Raw genomic sequence first — 21,690 nt, 5'->3', positions numbered from 1 at the left:
ATGTAAATCTGTTGTCGTACACGCGCGTGTTGACGAACCGGCAGCCAGTTACAGGCAGATTTGCTGTTGTCATAGATACAGTTGTACCAAAGACGATTGGAACTAATTGGATTGGGATAATTGGATGGTGAAGTTAAAGGTCGTTTTAACCTGCAAATGTAAGCTTATCTGCTTTTCTTTATAAGTTACACACTTGTTCTTTACGAGTAATTTGTAATAATCCAACATTCAGCTATATGGCACCTAACACTTTTGAGAAATTTGAAAAATTTGAAGCTTATTCCAAATTAGTTCCAATCGTGTTACCATCAATTCGGGTCAAAATTGTTAAAGATACCCTGAACTCACATTGAATTGGTTTTTCCCATTGTAGTGCTCCGTTGTTCCCGACTCCCCATTCCATCCAGTGGTTCCTATGACAACTGTCCTGGGGACAGCGTCTACGGATCGGTTTGCAGTGTGAAATGCAATCGTGGTTACACGCTGATCGGCTCGGCGAGCAGAACATGCGACAAGACCTCAGAGAATAGTGTGGATTGGACCGGAAATGACGCAACCTGCCAAAGTTCGTACTCCTTTTGTCTGTAGTAACTCTCAGGTATTTAACTCGGAATAGATGAAGGAACAGTTGACAAAAGATCACAGAAATTGCCAATATAAAGATCTTCAGTTTATAATTGATCGAAGAAAACTCCCTTTGTCAAAATTTTCGAAGAAACTATTAAACTTTCCTTTTTGCAATGGCACTTCTTAAAGAGGTATGCATAAAGAGGCATGTATGTACGCACATGTTTTTGTGTGTGTCTACTGTATGTATGGATGTACGTACATATGTATTGAGTTTGTGTTTATGTACGTATATGTGCAATACACAAGTACGTGTGGATATATGCATACATACATGTAAATATAGCGTATGTATGTGTGCAATACTGTAGCAATGCTGGCTGTTGCATTGTCAGCTGACAACCGAGAAATGACCTACCTCCGACTTGATTTGACCTGTGAAATGTGATGTCGGTTTCAAACAAGTCTTTTCTTACAATTTTACTTGATTATAGTCGTTACCTGTGATGCCATGGCAACGCCTCCAAACGCCATAAAATCAGGCTGCATCAGTGAACCTCCCGGCACTGAAAACTTCGGGACAGCGTGTCACTTTTACTGTCAATTTGGCTACAGAGCTGTCGGACAAAACAGGTTCCTATGCCAGGAAGACGGCACTTGGAGCCCTGGAACATTTGCCTGCGAAAGTAGGTTGTGTTTTAATTCATTGATCTAGACAAAATTAAACTATCTATCGTCTGTAAAATATCTTACATTGTTGTCTGACCGCTAGACACATCTTGCTTCAATTTTCCAAAATGTTCAGCGTTCCAATATTCAATTTTCCAAAACCCTTAAGGAGACCGAAGGTCACCTACACTCGTTGAATGCAATGATAAGCGTCGAATATATATCTTGGTAACTGTTTATTTTGGCAATTTTTTGTAAGTACAGTCGGCGGTCATGGACAGGACTACTTCAAGTTCAGAAAACGTAGTTCCTTCATACCACGGCGATTTTAGACAGTGTCGATTGAGAACACAAATATTATTTTTAGTTTTGTGAAGAACTTGAATACAAATACATCGCAAACTTGAATTTTTGACAAATACCAGTATTCACGATGTATTCTTTCTGACTTTCTACTCACAGTGGCCACATGTCCGGCGCTGACACCCTCATCGGGTATTGGTGTGAGCCCTGACAAGTGTACAACATCACCAGAGTATCAAGACAGCTGCGTGTACCTCTGCCAAACGCAGGGTTACCAACTTCAACCACGTGGTTATGATTTGGTAACGTGCTCGGGCAATGCACAGTGGCTTCCGGCAACCACCAATTTGTCATGTGTTGGTATGTGCGTGTACAATCTTGTAGCATCTAAACACAGAACATGCATTTGGCTCAAGATTCAAAATGAAAACAGCTGAGTTTTCGGGGGCGCTTCCATAGCTTTTTGAAACAACTGGAACCCTTAGGAATATGCTGATTTGTGTTCAACCTTGCCACAATATTTTACTGTAAGGTTACCGATAGTAAACAATTCACTCTTTCTGGTATGCGTATGTATGATGACTTAAATATGAAACCCTGTCACTTAATATCTTTTCTCCACAGATATTGAAGCTCCGCGTTTCTTAAGTTGCCCGGATGATGTGATTGCCTACGCCGACCGAGGAACGACGTCAACCACGGTTGACTGGCCAGCTCCAGTGGCTGAGGACAACTCCGGCACGGTGACCATGACATCGACGCTGTCTCCAGGCACACTTGCTGTCGGCGAACACAGGGTGGAGTACACGGCCACTGATGGCGTCGGATTGGAGGCAAAGTGCTCCTTTGATGTCACAGTCACAGGTAATCAATAACATTGGATCATCCGCAGAGTTCGCAGCATCGTATCGACGACTTTAATTTTAATTTTAATTCAACCACAGTAGGCTAATACTAGCAATTGAGAATTGCCGTGACTGGAGATAAGGATCTTCTTGATAATGAAAGAGAAATCGATGGTAAGAAATAAACTAGCCCAGGCTACTGTTTAATTTCAGAAAATGATCTATTTCTATTTTGGCAGGTAGTGATTTATATACTGAAATATTCGATGATAACGATTTCGTCAAATTATAGAACAGGCAAAATGTTCATATCACAGAAGTATTATTTATATGCTTTTATTCACGAGGTCCGGGGGAATAGTGATTCCTTCATCATTCGCCATGGCAATACTGCGTTAATGCACATTGGGGACAGATATTAGGACTCTGAAACTTTTAAAATATTTTTTGGTCTACCACTTGTCGGGTGGGGGAGGGGAGGGGGATCATTTTGAAGCTTAAGGGTAAAAAAAGTTTTCTTCGGCTTTATTTTTTTGAAAATCGAAAATGTTATTTTCCTCATTTATATAACACAGGTATTAGTTCAAATGAGTTCAAATGTCAGTAAATATTGAGAAATTTGTCTAAGTACAAGTACCAAATTGTGCACGATGACCCCTGGTTTTTCTTCTTGCATTAGAAAGTGAGTGATTTTAAATTTCTTTGGTGAAAGTTTGGGCAAAAGTTTTAGTCTTTCAATTTCGAGGCGCAATCTATCTTAAGGTAATACAAATGAAATGTGTCAAACATAAATATATTCTTCCGCTGTTTCGGCAGTAAGCGTAGTGTGAACTCCGAATTTCTTTACAGTCCGGAGATGCCCACAATTGCAACCTCCCGTCTTTGGACTGTTCGTCAATGACTGCGACAACGCCTATGGCAGTACGTGTACGGTGACTTGTCAATCTGGCTATGAACTGATTGGTTCCCCGGACGCCACCTGTGAGTTTGTAGACGGCAGGGGATATTGGGAAAGAGCTCAACAGCCATCCTGCAGAGGTGAGTCGAAAGTTCAAAATTAAACCGCCAATGAAAATGTGTTGCAAGGAGGCACAGATTTCCAACTGTATTACTCACTCATACTTCTCTTGCTGGTTTGCAATTTCTCTGAAATTCAAATAGTTACTGTGACCAATCGACGAAAGAAAGATGAATTGTGTGACGTCGATGATTATAGGGGCAAGTTTGTTATCAGCTTTTTATCTCTGTACAAGTTTATTATCTTGACACAAATTTCAGAGGAGAACAAAAGGGCAAACACCAAATAATTAGTCTATGTCAACAAACGAAAACCATGGATTGAAGACTGCTGCTTTAAAGGGATACAGTCACCTGTAATCTAAATATGCCCATATATGGTCAAAGGGGCGTTCCTTGGTATTCAAAATGCCCATATGAGGGCGCTTTTTATAATAAGCGGCCACCCGCTTAAAATCTGTGATTGGTTAGATATTCTCTTTCCATGGTAACTGTGGCAAAATTGGAAAAGGTGACTGTATACCTTTAATGCCAATAGTTTTCCCGACCTCCGACTAAACTCCATTTTTGATCGATACGTTGATACTTTGATGATGTGTTTGATGAGATCAGCTTTTACGCGCTGCAAACTTTCTAGCCAGTAAATGTAATACTTTGGCTGTTATCTTTTGGAGTGGTTCGACCACGATAAAGTGAGGTACAAGCGCCAAAGGCATACGTCACATGACAAAAAAAAAAGATTTCGTTCGCGCGCCAGTCACTCTCAGCAAATGAGAACGATCTATGGAACATGTATGTAACATGAACAGTACAGTATTCCTCTTCTACGATTGAAAGGATAAATAATTGGACACGTCAACAACATAATTCCTTTCCTTTACACAGTGGTCTCATGTGATCCCTTAACCGCTCCTCCGAACGGTGGAACGTCACCAAGCGTTTGCAGCGGGACAGTTCCGCCATACTACGGCACAACATGCCAGTATCACTGTACAGGCGGATTCACAGCCGTTGGTAACACTGGACCGATATCGTGTGGCGACACTGGGGAGTGGATCGGTGATGTTACCCCGCCAGTGTGCGAAGGTGTGTCAGCTCTCGATTGAACAACATATCCAAAATTAGCATAATAATTCATATGCGCATAACAGTGCTTCATTATTACCGGGCAAGGACTCAGTGATCGGGATGGCGCTGTTCTGGATAAATTTTAAATTAGCTTAACGAGAATACTCTCTTGTAAAATCAACCAGCAAGTAAAACAAGAAAACACTAGAATAAGAGATAAGGTGTGAAAACACATGGTATATGAAAATACGTGCATGGTTGATACGTAGGTGCAATATTAAAGTCACGAGTCATTTACGCCATGTCTCTGAATATAGTTATTTTTATGCGATATATTCATGACATGACCCCATGGACGCGCTTTCTCTTTTGAGTTACAAATGCAAACCTTGTACTCTGATTTTTGTCCCGAAGATAACACCGCACCGACGTTGGACTCCTGTCCAGGGCCGAAATATGGAACCGTAGAAACTGGTTCACCTTACGTAACCTTCAACTGGGATGTTCCAAGTGCTACCGACAACTCAGGGGGCGCCCCAACTGTTCAAGTTAATCCTGCTGGGATTTCACCGCCGCACAACTTCACGCAGGATACCGTGATTACTTACACATTCACTGATGCCTTTGGGAACAGCGTCGAGTGCAGTTTTCCTATCTATATCAGAGGTATTTGGCACTTTTGTTTTAGTCTGCCAGGACTATGATAAAGCCCCTTTGAAATTTTGTCACATATTATATTCATTCTGCGCTTTGCACTTTTAGAAATTCTTACAATTATATTCTATTTACGCTTTAATTCAGGCTCATATTTGAAACTATAGGAGAACATGAAGATATCAGCGTCAAAAAAATCAAAGACCGATTTTTATTTTTCCCCCATAAAGGCAATACTGACTGAATTTCAACCATTTTTGTTCAATGTGAACAAAACAACTAATAAAACTATCTTGAAAATTTGAGTGAGCCACTGGAACAACGGTAGTTGGGGCCTTTAAAACGAGTGCATTGGAACTCTTAATACTAAACTATACCAACAGAACGCTGTTTTAATTCATACTCTGCAGATGAACTCGCCCCCGAGGTGGAGTTTTGTCCCCCGGATGAAAACATCACGTCCACTGACTCCAATACCGTTGTTACCTGGGAAGAGCCACGCTTCAATCTTCCGAGTGGCAACCAACATCTGGAGGTGACCCCGCCGAACTATGCAAACGGCGCAGCGTTCACGTGGGGAACTTACAATATCATCTATACAGCAACGAACTCTAAGAATGGTAGAACAGCAACCTGCTCGTTTACACTGCAGATTAACCGTAAGTCTTCAACTTTACAGAGACAAAATCAGTTAATATGTTTATTTGGGTTTTTTTTATTTTATTTTATTAGACTAGGAATAAAGAGCTTGCGCCCAATTACAGTTCCAGCAAAAAAATAAATAAACAAATAAATATACAGAACAAACATAAGCTTACAACCAGGAAACAAGTAAATAACAAACAAGTGACAAACAAGAGGAACAAAAATTGCAAGATTAAGACGAATAAATCGAGTTAAATAAAAAAACTGCGGAATTTACCATAGCTAAAATTAAAAATATCAAAAGTCTGATTCGGTAAAATTGTATTTAAAAATTGCATTGATCGTTGTAGGAAAGCAAACGAGTGCACATTATTCTAAACTGTTGGTTTAAAAAAGCTGTACAGAGCGTAATGAACGGGAAGGTACATTAAAACAAATATTCTCTAAAATTTCAGGACAATCATACGAAGAAAACATACACTTGTAAAAGAAAGTCATATCTAAAAAAAAAAGCTACGCTCCTGAAAGAGCGTAAGTTGAAAAAATGTACAAAGTGACTTGTAGTTATTTGATGAGTATACTATTCCAACTCTACCACACAAGTATTTTACAAATTTACACTGAACCCTTTCAAGTCGATTGATAAGGTAATGTTGGTGTGGAGACCAAACCTGGCTGGTGTACTCAAGTTGGCTCCTTACAAGCGTTATGTATAAAGTCTTAAGGGTGTTAACATTGTGAAACTTGCTAGAAGTACGTTTAATAAAACCAAATAATTTAAAAGCTTTGAGAGTGATCGCATTTATGTGAGCGGAGAAATTGAGATGTTGAGTGATATACACACCGAGATCTTTAACCGATGTCACTCTATCTACAATCTGATCATTAAGTGTGTAGTTATAAGAAATAGGTACTTTTTTCTTGGTAAAGAAATTATCACGCACATTTTACAATTAAGTTTCAATTTCCATACCGCACACCATCTCTCTATGTGTTTGAGATCTTGTTGTAATGACCTACAATCCTCAATATCAAAAACTTGCTTGTATAATTTTGAATCGTCTGCATACAGTGACATGGAGTTGGAAACAGATGAGTTGATGTCATTTATGTACAATATAAATAAAGAGAGGTCCTAATTGGGATCCTTGGGGAACACCGGAGGTAACGTTACACCAAGACGAGAAATGACCATTAATTGTTACCCGCCGAACTCTGTTTGAAAGATACTAATGAAACAGTTGATATATTGCCATTGAAACCATAATGTGAGAGTTTATAAAGTAGGAGCCTGTGGTTAACTGAGTCGAATGCTTTGCTGAAGTCGAGATATATTGAGTCAACTTGACCCCGATTATTGATAACAGTAGATAAATAGTCGGTGTGTGAAACAAGATTAGTAACAGTGGATTTGCATTTTACAAAACCATGTTGATTGATATCCAGTGAATTCTGTACGTGATTCTAAATGTCAGGAAGAATTGCTTTCTCAAAAACTTTACTGAATGTGATGTCCGGGGAGGGGTTATTGACAGTCGACAACGACGGAGTTCCACAGATATGATCTTTATTAGACAGCAGCCATGTGGGAACTAAATGTTACAGGAAATTACGTGTACAGATCATGTGACAATCACGTGACTATGACAATATCATCACATCTCCTCAACTTTGCATAAAAACTTTCAAGTTTATGCATCTCCTCAACTTTAGAATGAAACTCATACCTTTGTTTACAATTCACTTTGCAAAATATGAAATTTGCCAACAGTGTCTTTGCAAAACTTTCTTTTAAATTGTCAAATTGTTGTGCTCTGTGGATGTTTTTAACAAACAATCAAAATATAAACTTTAACTTTTAAGATTACCTTCATCAGAAATTTACCACTACCAGGTAAACATCAGATAGAACAGTATGTAACTCTGAACAAGGAACAGGAACTTGAAACTTAAGAACTAGGAAAGTACAAATTTCCAAAACAAAGTTCGCTCTACAGAAACTCAGTACATAGTGTTCGTGAATAGTCTTATATCAATACAATCTATCTATCTGGCATGAAATAGTCCTTGTGCCAAGGGGTTTTGATTTTACTCTAGTTGAGCGTCTCACATCAGTACTGTTGGGGTTTACATTTGTCTTAGGTGTATCTACACCAGGACTTACACTTGTTTCAACTGGTATTGTACTAGCAGGTGAAATAGAACTAGAACATACTGGTCTTGTTGATTTCTGACTAGGACAGACAGGTTCTACTGACGAATTCTCAAAATTGCTAGAAGCAGATAACTCTCGGATATTGGGATCAAAGGATGGAACATCATTTTGTATTCCTGTTGAAATTTGGGTTTCTCCATACATCAATTCTTTGGAGTTCCCGCCAGTGCCCCGGAAGGGAAATTCTGGACTTTCCTCAACATATTTCTTTACATGTCCCGTGGACCTTCTTTTGACACCTTTGGAATTTCCCAAGACTAAAGCACCTCCATCTTTCTGAATAACTCTATATGGTTCTGTCTCAAAGTTGGGAGTAAGTTTGTTTTGCCTAAACGCTTGCTGGAGCAAAACCAATCACCTTCCCTGATATCTGAGGAAATGGCATGTCTCCTGCTATCTGCATAGAACTTCTGTTTCAATTTCATTCTACAATCTCTTCTCTCATTTTTATCTGCCAAACAGACTCATTGATAGTTTGGGGTGAAGTTCTCAGCCTGGGAATTTTGTCCCGAAATTCTCTTCCCATAAGAGCCATAGCAGGAGATACGCCTGTCACAGTATGGGGGTGTTTCTATATTCAAATAGAAAATGTGTCAAATCCTTATACCAACTTTTCTTTTGCAATTTAGCAATTCTTACAGATTTCAAAATCACTTCGTTCAGCCTTTCCACGCTCCCATTGCTCTGAGGCCAGTATGGAATAGAATATTCATGATTAATACCTAAGTAATCAAGAAACCTTCAAACTCGGCTGAGGCGAAAGGTGGACCATTGTCGGTCTTAACACAGTAAGGCAATCCATGTGTTAAAAACATGGCTTCCATGGCTTTTATGACATGACCAGCATCTGTTTTCTTTAACAAAACTACTTCTGGCCATCTAGAATATAAATCAGTTACCACAAGCAATTTTTCACCATCACACACTTCCAAAAGATCAACAGCTAAATCGAACCATGGTCCTTCAGGTAATTGTGTGGATGATATTGGCTCTGGGTTTGGCCTAGCACTAACCAATTGACATGGATGACAGGACCGTATCAGCTTTTCTACGTCCCTGTCCATCCCGGGCCACCAAACTCTGTCACGTAGGCGAGCCTTAGTTCTCACAATTCCCTGATGACCCTGGTGAGCAATTTTCAGTATTTTTCTTTGCAAACCCTGTGGTACGACTAATCTGTTACCACGCATGATCAGTCTGCCATACAACCATAACTCGTCTTTCACATGCCAAAAGGGTGAAGACTTCAATTTTGACCAATTTGCAGAGGTAATACACTTTTCAACCAGTTGTAAGCTCTGGTCTTTTGCAGATTCTCTCTCAATATCACGTGGAGTGATAGCAGGTGGCATGGCCTCTAAAATAACACTACATGCAAAATCTTCAGTTTCTCGACAACACTTATCAGATGGTTCATCCACAGGCAATCTACTCAACATATCTGCATAATTATTCTTGCCCTTGATATGGGTGATATGATAATCAAACTGCTGCATATACAACAACCATCTCTCAATTCTAGCTGAGGGGGGCCTGGAGTTAGGGCTGAACACTTTCAATAAAGGCTTATGATCAGTTCTGATCTCAAAATGACTACCTAATAGAAACTGCTGAAGTTTCTCACATGCCCATTTAACCCCAAGTGCCTCCCGCTCGAACTGAGAGTACCTAGACTCAACGTGTGTAAGCTTTCTGCTTACATAGTATACTGGTTGGTATGAACCATTACTTTGCATTTGTTCGAGGATTGCTCCAACACCAACGGGTGACGCATCAGAAGTGACCCGAGTTTTAGCACCCTGCTTGAAATAAGCCATGAATGGACTTGTGGTCAACTTATGTTTGATGAGGTTGAATACCTGCTCATGCTTGGGAAGCCATTCCCATTTCACATCCTTGCGAGTCAAATCCCACAGTGGGCTAGTCACTGTAGCAAACTTATCAACATACCTTGAGCAAAATTGGGCTAGCCCTAAGAAACTTCTCAATTCTGATTTGTCAGTTGGCGTTCGAGCTTTTACTATAGCTTTGACTTTCTCATCAGTGAGTTTCATACCCTGGGCTGTCATCAAGTGACCCATGAATATCATACTGTCTCCTATGTTACACTTTGTAAAGTTCAAGGTTAAACCATGCTCACTAAATCGCTTGACCACTTTCTCAACTCTGGCATACAGCTGCTCATAATTCTCAGCTACTACCCTAATATCATCATGTATGTTATGGGCACCTTCACAACCTTTCAAGACCTGACTGATTAAATTTTGAAATTTTTCAGTCGCCATGTTTACACCAAAAATCAAACGCCTGTAACGATACAAGGAGTTGGGCCCTGAGAAAGTTGTAATATCCCTGCTACTTTCATCGAGTTCAATTTGATGAAAGGCCATATTCATATCAAGCTTACAGAAAACTTTGGCCCCTGAAATTTCTTCAAGCGTTTCATCCATGGTAGGAACAGGTGTCTTTCCCTTACAATGGCTTGATTTGCCTTTCTCATGTCAAGACATAGTCTAACATCTCCATGAGGCTTTTGAACCGTTACAAGAGGGTTGACCCAAGAGGTCGGACCTGAAACCTTTTCTATCACGCCCAGTTTTTCAAGTTCTTTGAGTTTTTCAACAACTTTAGCACGGCGGTTGAAAGGAATTCGCCGGTACTGGACTATGGGTTTGACATTTTCATCAATATGCAAATGGAGCTGGTAGCCTTTTAACTTACCCAACCCAGTGAATACCTCAGGATATTTCCTCCTCAATTCTGCAAGAATTGGCGAAGGATTATCAGCAGAAACTGAATTCATTGTGCAAAGATTTACATTTCCAACTCTCAGCATGTCTAAATTCACAGAAGTACTACGACTTAGTAAAATCGGCTGATCAGCCTTGATCACTATGAAATCAGCAATACACTTCTTTTTAGTGGGTGCTTCGACATGTAAAGCACATTTGCCCACTATTTCTAACGATTTACTAGAACCATAAGTAAACACTTTGTTATTGCAATTTCGAACTTTCACACCACGCTTTTCAGCAAGTTTGCGAAATTGTTTTTCACCTATGAGATTGCACGTAGCACCACTGTCGATGATAACTGGCACGTGTTGATTCTCGATTTGAATACCTTCATCGGTAAGGTCCTTTCCACTTGAAGCACGGAGAGCATAGTACGCTTTCTCATCGGCACTCTCGACGTCTGTATGGCTATCATCGTTTGCATCAGTCGTCTGAGCTACTTTGTGTCTACCGCGTCCACCACCACGGCTACGTCCGCGCCCACGTGTACTGCGGCTAGCACCACGGCCTCGACTATTGCTATGATCACTGTCTTTGGACGGACAGTCTTCCCACTTAGCACGACAGTCTGCAGCCCTGTGTCCCGGCTTTCGACATCGGAAACACCGGTCGGACTTTTGCTCAGCTTTGCGAGTACTACTACCAGTACTGGCTCGACATTCACGTTGCACGTGACCTCTCTTTCCACAACGGAAACAGGTTAAGTCCGCCATTTTGCCTTTAGTGCGCGTACGTTTACCACCAACGTTGACGGCATTTGCAGTGTGAGTACTGGACACCAGAACCAGTGCATCCTTATCATGATAGGACCGTATGATTTGTAGCAGTTTAGTAGTGTTCAAGTCGTTTTCACGATACAACTTGCTTTTCAGCACTTTGTCACTGATGTAGAGTAAGACACGATCTCTTATCTGGTTATCTTTTTCCGTCTCTGGAAAATCACAGTCTTTCAGTAGAGTCTTGAGACGTATTACGTAGTTGTCGACCGTCTCCCCGGACATGGGAGTTACGCTGTAAAACTTCTGTCTCGCCATCGGAACGTTTTTCTGTAGTTGAAAGTGTTTATTCAGACACTCTATCAACTTTGCGCAGTCTGTGACGTCACCAGTTTCATCTGCAGATTTAGTGCAAACAATGTCTCTGATGCCAATTCCAGCCATGTGTAAAAGTAAGGCACGCTTCTGAGCATTATTTGAAACACCAGACGCTGCCACAAACAGTTCAAATTCCTGAAGCCAACGCTCCCACCTTTGTTGAAGGGTCTCCGGTTCACCTTCACAGTCAAATCCCGCCAATCCTGGCAGTCCGGACAAGGTCACGGGGGTAGACTCTGTTTCTGGCATTTTCATACACTCAAAACACGGCTGTAGTCACTAAATCTCAGAAAAGTTACTTGCGTACGGTCTTTTATAGTTATGTTCGATAACTATATCCTCGTCGCCATTATGTGATGTCCGGGGAGGGGTTATTGACAGTCGACAACGACGGAGTTCCACAGATATGATCTTTATTAGACAGCAGCCATGTGGGAACTAAATGTTACAGGAAATTACGTGTACAGACCATGTGACAATCACGTGACTACGACAATATCATCACACTGAAGACTGGAAGTAGTGATATTGGACGGTAATTGCTGGCCTCATTCCGAGACCCAGATTTAAAAATAGGAGCAACGTTGTCCCTTTTAAACAAAGACGGGAAAACACCAGTTTGACAAGTGACTTGTTAGATAGCAGAGTTAGGGGCAACGCAAGTTGTTCGGAGCACGCGCACACAACTCGGATGGGAATCCCATTTATTTGCCTGTATCTTTTTTGTAGACATCTTTATGCCAGATGAAGTCCCACTTTCAGAACGAAACGTTGTTTTAATTTTATTCTACATAACAAGAACACTCTCATATTCTTATCGCAGCTCACAAGTCACAAGTTGACGAAAAAGTCGCGGCCCAAGCTTTAATATTATTTACTTGATCAAAACTTTCATGCGATAAAGTGACAGGAAATATTTAAAGATCCTAAACAGAAATTGAAAAGCCATCAAAGATTTCGTTTGGGATGGATATAAAATCGTTCTGTCGTGACTTGTGTCAAGGGTCACTGTCCGCGGCGCAAAGGACCCTGGGATGCATGAACTTGCAGACGACATTTTCACTGAGACAATGTCGATTAAAATTACACTTCCAACCTTATCTTTTCGCTAGAAAATCGGCTCAGCTCCCGCGTGTGTATGTGTGTGAGTCTATATACGTATCAGATGAATGCATTTACTGGCGTCTACTGATCTGGTTTTAAATGTGCTGTTTTTGCGTTGGTAATTTTAAAACAACGTTTCGTCCTGGCCAAAAGATGTCTACAAAAAAGATACAGTCAAATAACAGTCTGTATCTTCTTCTGTCTGCATCTAAGAATAACACTGGGAGCTATCTACATGCTCAATACTTGCAATGGTTTATTGACAATCCCTTCAACTTTGAATTCTATGTACATAGTCGGGAATTCCCATCAACCAGAGTGCCTGATATGCGTTACCACAAAATATTTAACGTAATAAAATTATACTGTGGAAGATATATATTTATATATATTTATATCATACCAGTATATTGATGGCGCGAATACAGCGATCTGATTGGTCGGGACGCAAAAAGAGCCGTGGTATTTTGGCGATATACCACCAACCAACGATACGACTAGCATACGCGCGAGCTCTCAGCTTGAGCAAAAATACGTTTTTAACGTTACACGCCAGAATTTCAATATACTGTTATGATGTAATAGCAATAAATCACACCTAGCGACGGTATACCACTCGATTTTGACCAGTTCACTCCATATATGCACTATCGCTCTGCATATATGTCGTGAACTGGTCAAAATCTCGTGGGTTACCGTCGCTGGGTGTGCTTTATTGCTTATATATATATATATATATATATATATATATATATATATATATATATATATATATATATATATATATATATATATATATATGCCTTTGTAAAAAGTGATAACTGTCGTTTTCGATGTACGAGTAACAGTGAATGATATCTGTTTCTCACAGCTGTTCCATGTGATCCTTTACCGCCACCTTCCGACGGTGCATTGACCTGTGATGGCTGGCTGGTTGGCGGCAGGTTTTGCAATATTTTATGTTCGGATACTCATGATATCCCACGTGGTTCTCCGACCCTGTTTGTGTGTGGCTCCTCTGGCATTTGGTCTGCGGCTCCTCCAGACTGCGTCGGTAAGCGTGTCAGAGTTGATAGAAAGTGCTGTATACTGCAGGCATTTGATTTATTTTCTTCAGAGTAACTGTTATTAGGTGGAATAAGGAAGGCGTGGGGACGACATGAATACCTCAGACAATGACAAAAGACGGCGACATCATCAATATCGACAGTGTTGTATTCTGAGACACCAACTATTTTTTACTTATGTACATGCCACAAAAAGGGCCTCTAATTTGTTTATAATACACTTCATTAGTCAAAACAAAAACTCAGCGTATCTTCACAAATTTTTTAACAATTTCATGTCAGTCTATGCTGATTTGACAGAAACCAATGGTTTGGTAATGGAAAATGATGAATTAATGAGGATCTCCTATAAAAAAAAACCGTGAAAAAAATACAAATTTTATATGTTGGTGGCCAATTTGAATATTTCATGAGATCAAATGACCATAATTTGCATGTTTTGGGAAAATTGTTTTATGATGATTCTAGAAATATATGGTTTTAGAGGACAGTCTTTGATTATTTCAGAAATCAGAAGTCATGCCAAATGGTACTTCCAAATTTCAACTCTACCCAGGCCCTCAGTTGAGATGCAAAGGGTTAATCACGGTCTTGGGGTGCCACATTTTACAATTGGTGAATTTAGGGGTGTCATATTTTAGAAACATACTTTAGAGGGGGTCGCTTTTTACATTTTATTTGTTTTTTAAATCCACCGACATCCCCCTCCCGTAAAAATGAATGCTCTCTTAGGCAGCGCGTGTACAGTGAAAAGGTATACTGATAGGCTGCGTTTTAAAACTAGGGACTCGTGTTTCGGAGAACGGGCAAAAGAAGAACAACAGCAAGTAACTTGTCGTTATTTTTTTTGAAAAAGATCACAATTTGTATAATTTTGAATATCTGCGAGTACTGTACAGCACCGTGACTATCTGTGTTCGCGCATTCACAGACTCCACCGGAGGACGGAAGGAGTTCCTACCAGCATGTGAGAAGTTTCTCCAACAAATATGACCTGTGTTTATAATAGCGAAATTGTCATTTTCACATTGGTGGTCATTCATCATATGTTGATATCTGCTGATTTTAGGCACCGCGGCAGTGTAACGTTTAGATAGAACGCACCTCGGGGCAGACATTCGGACTTTCAAACTTTTACAATTCTCTTCTAATATACCACTTGTTGGAGTTCCTTTTAAATCTCGTGGTGTAGGAAAACTTTTCACCGGCTTAGTTTTTCGAAATTCGAAAATTTGCATTTTCTCCATAGAGTAATTACAGGGATGGCGGCAATTTTTTTGAATTTTAAATATCGGTAATTCTTGGGTTATTTCACGGACGTCCTTATTTGTTTCTCTAGTACCAAAATTTTCACGGTGACCCCGATTTTTATTCTTGATTTTGAAAGAGAATGGTTGAAAGAGCCCTTAGGGAAAGTTTTCACAAAAGTTAAAGTCTTTCACTTTCGAGGCGCATACTACCTTAACCTTTGATATCTCTCTTTCAACCAGAACGCCGCCGCCCCGGTCAGACTAGCCTATTGGCAGATATTTACTATTACTCGGGTGACTGCAACGACCCTGCTGTACAACAGCAGATGCGAGAGAACTTCATCACCCTGCTGATGAATGACGTAGCACTGACCAGCGACATTTGTACGAGTTGGCAAGACTGCAGTGTCGACAATGTGGTGGTCACCTGTGGTCCTCAGAGTTTGAAGAAGAAGAAGAAACGGGCCACAATGACGCATCGTGTCCACATTCAGTTCAGACTGGTTGTGAACATCGTCGACGAGGGGGACACCACTTCGGAGTTCTCGAGTCTATATGATAACTCAGTAACGACGCTTTATGGCATGATGGATAAAATTGAAGCAGCAATGACCACCGGAGGGTTGGAGCTAGCAGACATCGACGGCATTCAATTTGAAGTCGACCAATCGTCTCTATCATATGGCTACGATGACTTGATCTGCGATCATGGAATGATACCCCTATACTATACACTAGGATGTGGTAAGTCATGAATTTATCTTTACAGGGAGTCAATTTCAATACTTAATAGCTAAGACATCTTACATTCAGCGCCTGTTAGAATTCACTTATTTCCGGTTAAAGTGTAATTGACAGTTTGTGCCGTAGTGAATGTAGCGCATTTTATGTATCAGTGAACACAATGACACTATATCAGAATACAGTGAATTTCTGTTCTCTCAGCAAAAGTGGATGTGGACACTGCATTGTCAACAATATATATTATTGCCTGAATACATGGTTTTATGTGCCCGAGAGCAGGTGAAAATTTGCCCGACGGCAGGAGGAGAGCACATAAACCCATGTATTCAGGCAATATCGAATGATGGCGTCGTCGTCGGGGCTGCACGCGAGAAAAGAGCTCTCCAGGACTCTTTGAGTATGCACCCATTCTAAGTGACTAAACATTTCTCTGAGTATGTATGATGAAATGCAACGACTGCGACAAGACCAGGGGTGTACGTCTGTGCCAAGGGGATCTCCTCCTTTGCAGATCTTGTGAAGCTGAAAGATTTCCACGCACCACCAACAGTAGAAAGACGAACAAAGGCAAGATGGCGGACAATGGAGCTCCAACCCAAATGTCAATTATTGAAAACAGACTTGAGACATTATCCAAGAAAGTTGACAGCTTTTCGTCGATGTCCAGTACACTGCAAGAACTACAACAATCGGTAAATTTTATGAACTCTTTCTTTGACGACTACAAAACACAAATGCAAGAACTTATTACAGTGAACACGGCATTGCGTAAGAAGTTGGAAGTAACTGAAAGCAAAATTAAAGCAGCGGAGGAAGAAATCGATGATTTACAACAGTATACCAGGCGAAACAATCTAGAAATTCACGGTATACCGGAAACGCAAGATGAGGACACCGACAAAATTGTAACGAAAAAGTGGCAAATGCAGTTGGTGTATCCGTGGCAGAGAGTGACATTGACATTAGTCACCGCTTGCCTAAAAGGCAAGGACAACATACCTCTACCATCATTGTTCGATTTACTAGAAGAAGCGTGCGAAATAATCTATACAAATCCAAGAAACATCTACGTAACAAGAATGCGTCAGACATTGGACTACGTTCTCCGGTACAACAGAACTCGCGTATCTACATTAATGAACAGCTCACCACCAAGAACAAGAAATTGTTTCACGAAGTCAACAATAAAAGGAAAACAGCGAGATGGAAGTACATTTGGACACAAAACGGACACATATATCTCAGGAAAGAAGACAGCTCCCCTGTTGTGAAGATGAAATCATATGAAGATCTTCATCACATCAAATAATGTGGACGTCAGTATGTTTGTTTTATTATTCAGCTTATGTCTGAAGACTTTATTGTAAAACGCAATTGTACATCACTAAGCGTAGACAAATTTAACGCCAGTGGAGTTTTGTCCAAGACTTCATGTTCTTTTTTACACCTGAATATCCGATCCCTGGCTAAGCATTTTGATGACCTCGTTGCATTCTTGAATATTTTAGACCAGAAGTTTTTATTTGTGGCTCTCACAGAAACTTGGTTGCATCCCAATTCAAATCACAGTCTTTATAATTTACCCTCATATAATCTAGTTACTTGTAATCGTGAGGGATCTCATGGTGGTGGAGTGGCACTCTACATACACGAGTCTTTGTCTTTCAACCGCATAAAGTCATGTAAAATTCAGCATTGTGAGTCACTCTTTATTGAAACGATCATTGACAACAAAAAAGTTGTTGTAGGTGTAAATTACCGTAAGCCAATTTAATACTCCGTGTAGTGAATTCATTGACAGTTTTGAAGAATTCCTCGACCAGATGTCAACCAAAGCGAGAGATTGTATTATTCTTGGCGATGTAAACATTGACACATCTGTTGAGTCTCCATCTGCTGCTCAATACGTCACACTTTTGAATATGTACAATTTTATGCAAGTAATTGACACCCCTACTAGAGTCACGAACACTTCAAGTACTGTCATTGATCATCTGATAACAAATATGACGGATTGTTTCATTGATTGTGGCGTTGTTCTCTCTGATATTTCTGATCACTACCCTATCTTTGGTATTTTAAACACCTCAATCATGTATTTAGGCCGCATCATAGAACTAAGAAATATGATTTTAAGAGCTACGATAAAAATCTTTTCTTGGCTGATTTGAGTGATGTATCCTGGCAATCTGTATACGAATGCGAGGATCCAACTGATGCATATGCAAATTTCCATAGCATCTTTTATGACGTTATGCAGAGACACCTCAAGGTGATTTCAGTTCGTAACAGGCAACAATGTATCAAAAAACCTTGGCTTTCTAGGGGTTTGCTTAAGTCCATCAACACGAAACATAAATTGTTTAGTAAAATGAAAAATAATCTTACGATGAAAATGTTAAAAATAAGTACACATTGTACAGAAATCTACTGACGAAGCTACTTAAATCAGCAAAGAAAAAATATTATACTAATCTGGTAATTAATGCAAATGGGAACACCAATAAGACATGGAAAGTTTTACATGAAATTTTGAACAATTCCTGTACAAAATGTACCCCAGACAAATTGCATACAAATAGACCCGACCAGCCTTGTCTGTCGGATAGTGTTGATATTGCTGAAGAGTTTAATGAGTATTTTACCAGTGTAGGGCCTAATCTTGCTGAGAAAATTCGTAACAACGGGGATTTTCGTCAATATCTAAAAGGCGACCATCTTAATTCTTTTTTCTTTCGCCCGGTCTCTGAAAATGATGTGTTCAATGAAATTAGGAAGATTGACCCCAATAAATCCATCGGGCAAGATATGATTCACCCTAGGCTTGTAAACCATGCAGCACACATTATTTCTTATCCATTGGCACATGTAATAAATTGTTCTTTAAGCCAAGGCATCTTTCCACACGACTTAAAAGTTGCCAAAGTCATACCAGTCTATAAAAAGGGCTCTGTTACGAATGTTGGAAATTATCGGCCTATCTCTGTTTTACCAGTCTTCAGTAAAATAGTTGAATCTGTTGTTAAAAACCAACTCATCACTTACCTGGAGAAGTATGATATTCTCCTCAAGACTCAATTTGGTTTTCGCAAAAAACATAGTACAAAACTTGCCTTGGCCGATTTGATCTCTGATATAATGGAAAAACTTGACGATGGTTTCACAACTTTTGGGATTTTTATAGACCTTAGAAAGGCTTTTGATACAATTAATCATGACATTATGTTACAAAAATTAGACTATTATGGTATAAGGGGGTTGCCTTTACACTGGTTCAAAAGCTATCTTTCAGAACGTAAACAACCGTCAATATAAGCAATGTATTTTCGTCATATAGGTCAATTGAATGTGGGGTTCCACAAGGGTCTATTCTTGGTCCTATTTTATTTTTGTTATATATAAATGATATTGTAAACTCTACTGATATTTTCGATTTTCGTCTATTTGCTGACGATACAAATATGTTCAAATTTAAAAAACACAAGTGTCATCAACCTTGACCAGATAAATGTTGACTTTCAGAAGGCCTGTGACTGGTGCAGTGCAAACAAGCTCACTGTTAATGTAGAAAAAACAAATTTTATGTTAATTAAAACACCCCAGAGGCTGGTAAATACAGAGGGCAGCTTGAGTGTGGATGGAAATATGGTCGCGAATGTCTCGTCAACAAATTATCTGGGGGTAATTTTAGACCAGCACTTGACTTGGAAAGCTCACATTGATAAAGTTAGAAAATTAATCGCCCCGATGGTTGGAATTATTTCTAAAATTCGTCATATCGTCCCCAAAGAAATTTTGCTTTTGCTTTATAACTCCATGATTTTACCCCATATTTGTTACTGTATTGAGATCTGGGGGAATACATTCAGTTCTTTACTCCAACCTATCCTAATTTTACAGAAAAAGGTTGTCCGCCTTATCACATTCTCTGCTGCGCGAGCTCATACCGCCCCTCTATTTCAGCAACTGGGAATTCTCAATGTCCATAAGCAATGTGAATTTAATACTTGTACTTTTATCTTTGACCTTAAAAATAGTCATTTCTCACATTCGGTATATCGTTACCTCGATCCAGTGCCTCATAGTTATTCAACACGTCTTAAAACTGGTGAAAACTTCTATATTCCTAAGGTTAATCTTACTTTGAGCAACATAATTTGAAATATGCTGCAACTATGCTATGGAACAAACTACCAGATTCTATAAAAAAGTTAAGTGTAAGAAAACATTTCAAACGTCATTTAAAAGACTGGCTACTTGCCTGTTGATACTATTTTCCCCAAAAGATGTGGGGTTTTCTGGTCACGTTGTCTTGTTGTTTTATGATCTGTCTCATATCATTTGTTTCTCGTAATATATTTTTTGATCTGTACCTGATATGAAATATAGTTTGTAATCATTGCTATAGATTTTTCTATCCATATCCGCAGATGTACACCTTATGTTATCTATATAGTATAAACATTAGGGGCCACAACTCGACTAGTTCAGAAGAACTATATTGTGGTCCCAGCTAGGAATACCTGCTAAATTATAGAACATAAATTTAGCATTTGTACCAATTTCTCTATCTTTATTTTTTTTTTCATGTGTCTTTTGAGTGAATGTAAGTTTATATTTCTAGCGAAATAAACTGAACTGAACTGAACTGAATAATATTTTTGTTACATGCCTCTTCAATGTTAACGCTATTTGACATTTAGTTACATGCTGGGCATTTTCAAACAATTTTGCCATTATCGACCAGCATCATACAGATTGTAACGAAAGTCAAAATAGCAGTGCGCGCATGGATATTTTACATGTAGCGTCTACTTTGACGTCGAAAACGTCGAAGGACGTCACTGGACCGGTTAACCATGGAAACTGGTCAGTAAATTGTTCACCGGCCCGCTAACTCCCCGGATGCTCCTATTCAAATCAATGCACAATTTTGCACTGACATCGAGGCATGTAATAAAGGGCGATAGTTAGACCAGTCATTGGCTAAGTATAGATGGAGATAGTTGGCTTTGAACCTTCTGAACTTCAAGTTTAAAACGACAAACAGAAGAAAAACAGAGCAAATATTGGCTGAACACGATAGCATTACAAGCGTATGCTTTTGTCTCCTTTTTCTTTTTGTTACTCTGTTCTGTGTTGCTATTCCATTCTGTGTTTAACCACCGTGGTTTAATTAATAGTTCCAAGGAGTTTGTCATGAATACGTGTTGTTTTCACTTGCTGTTTCGTGACAGTTGGGTGCCCCAAAGGAACGCACTTTAACGAATCGCTGGACGACTGTGTCGAATGTTCTAAAGGATTCTACCAGGAAGAATACGCCAAGACATCTTGCAAGCAATGTCCCAACGGCACTTCCACGGCAGACACTGGCGCCAGAAACGTCACTAAGTGTCTGCGTAAGTTGAAATATGTCACTTAATATTCATCGTTTCGTCTCCAAAATTTTACATACATGGGGTTGTTAAATTATTTTATTTTGAGTTTTGCAAATATGGTATATATTATATGTATATATATATTATATATATGGTAATAATGATTTTATTACATTTTAAATCGTCCGTTGATACAGTATGTTAATTTAAAATGATAATAATAATAATAATAATAATAATAATAATAATAATAATAATTAATATAAATTTAAAAA

General features: G+C 39.4%; 1 protein-coding gene across 1 annotated transcript in view; it reads left to right on the top strand.

The window, feature by feature from the left end:
- Positions 1-21,690, top strand: part of LOC139132239 (uncharacterized) — a 43,904-nt gene that overhangs the window by 16,115 nt on the left and 6,099 nt on the right. Inside the window, exons 18-28 of the mRNA XM_070698628.1 lie at positions 374-565; positions 1,062-1,253; positions 1,699-1,899; positions 2,164-2,403; positions 3,234-3,422; positions 4,287-4,487; positions 4,884-5,135; positions 5,534-5,782; positions 13,848-14,030; positions 15,534-16,037; positions 21,275-21,436. Coding sequence (XP_070554729.1) covers positions 374-565; positions 1,062-1,253; positions 1,699-1,899; positions 2,164-2,403; positions 3,234-3,422; positions 4,287-4,487; positions 4,884-5,135; positions 5,534-5,782; positions 13,848-14,030; positions 15,534-16,037; positions 21,275-21,436 — 2,565 coding nt within the window. The remainder of the gene's footprint in view (positions 1-373; positions 566-1,061; positions 1,254-1,698; positions 1,900-2,163; positions 2,404-3,233; positions 3,423-4,286; positions 4,488-4,883; positions 5,136-5,533; positions 5,783-13,847; positions 14,031-15,533; positions 16,038-21,274; positions 21,437-21,690) is intronic.

This window comes from Ptychodera flava, chromosome 4 (genome assembly GCF_041260155.1).
Source record: "Ptychodera flava strain L36383 chromosome 4, AS_Pfla_20210202, whole genome shotgun sequence".
Classification (NCBI taxonomy): Eukaryota; Metazoa; Hemichordata; class Enteropneusta; family Ptychoderidae; genus Ptychodera; species Ptychodera flava.
This window is presented reverse-complemented; position numbering and strand designations above follow the sequence as displayed.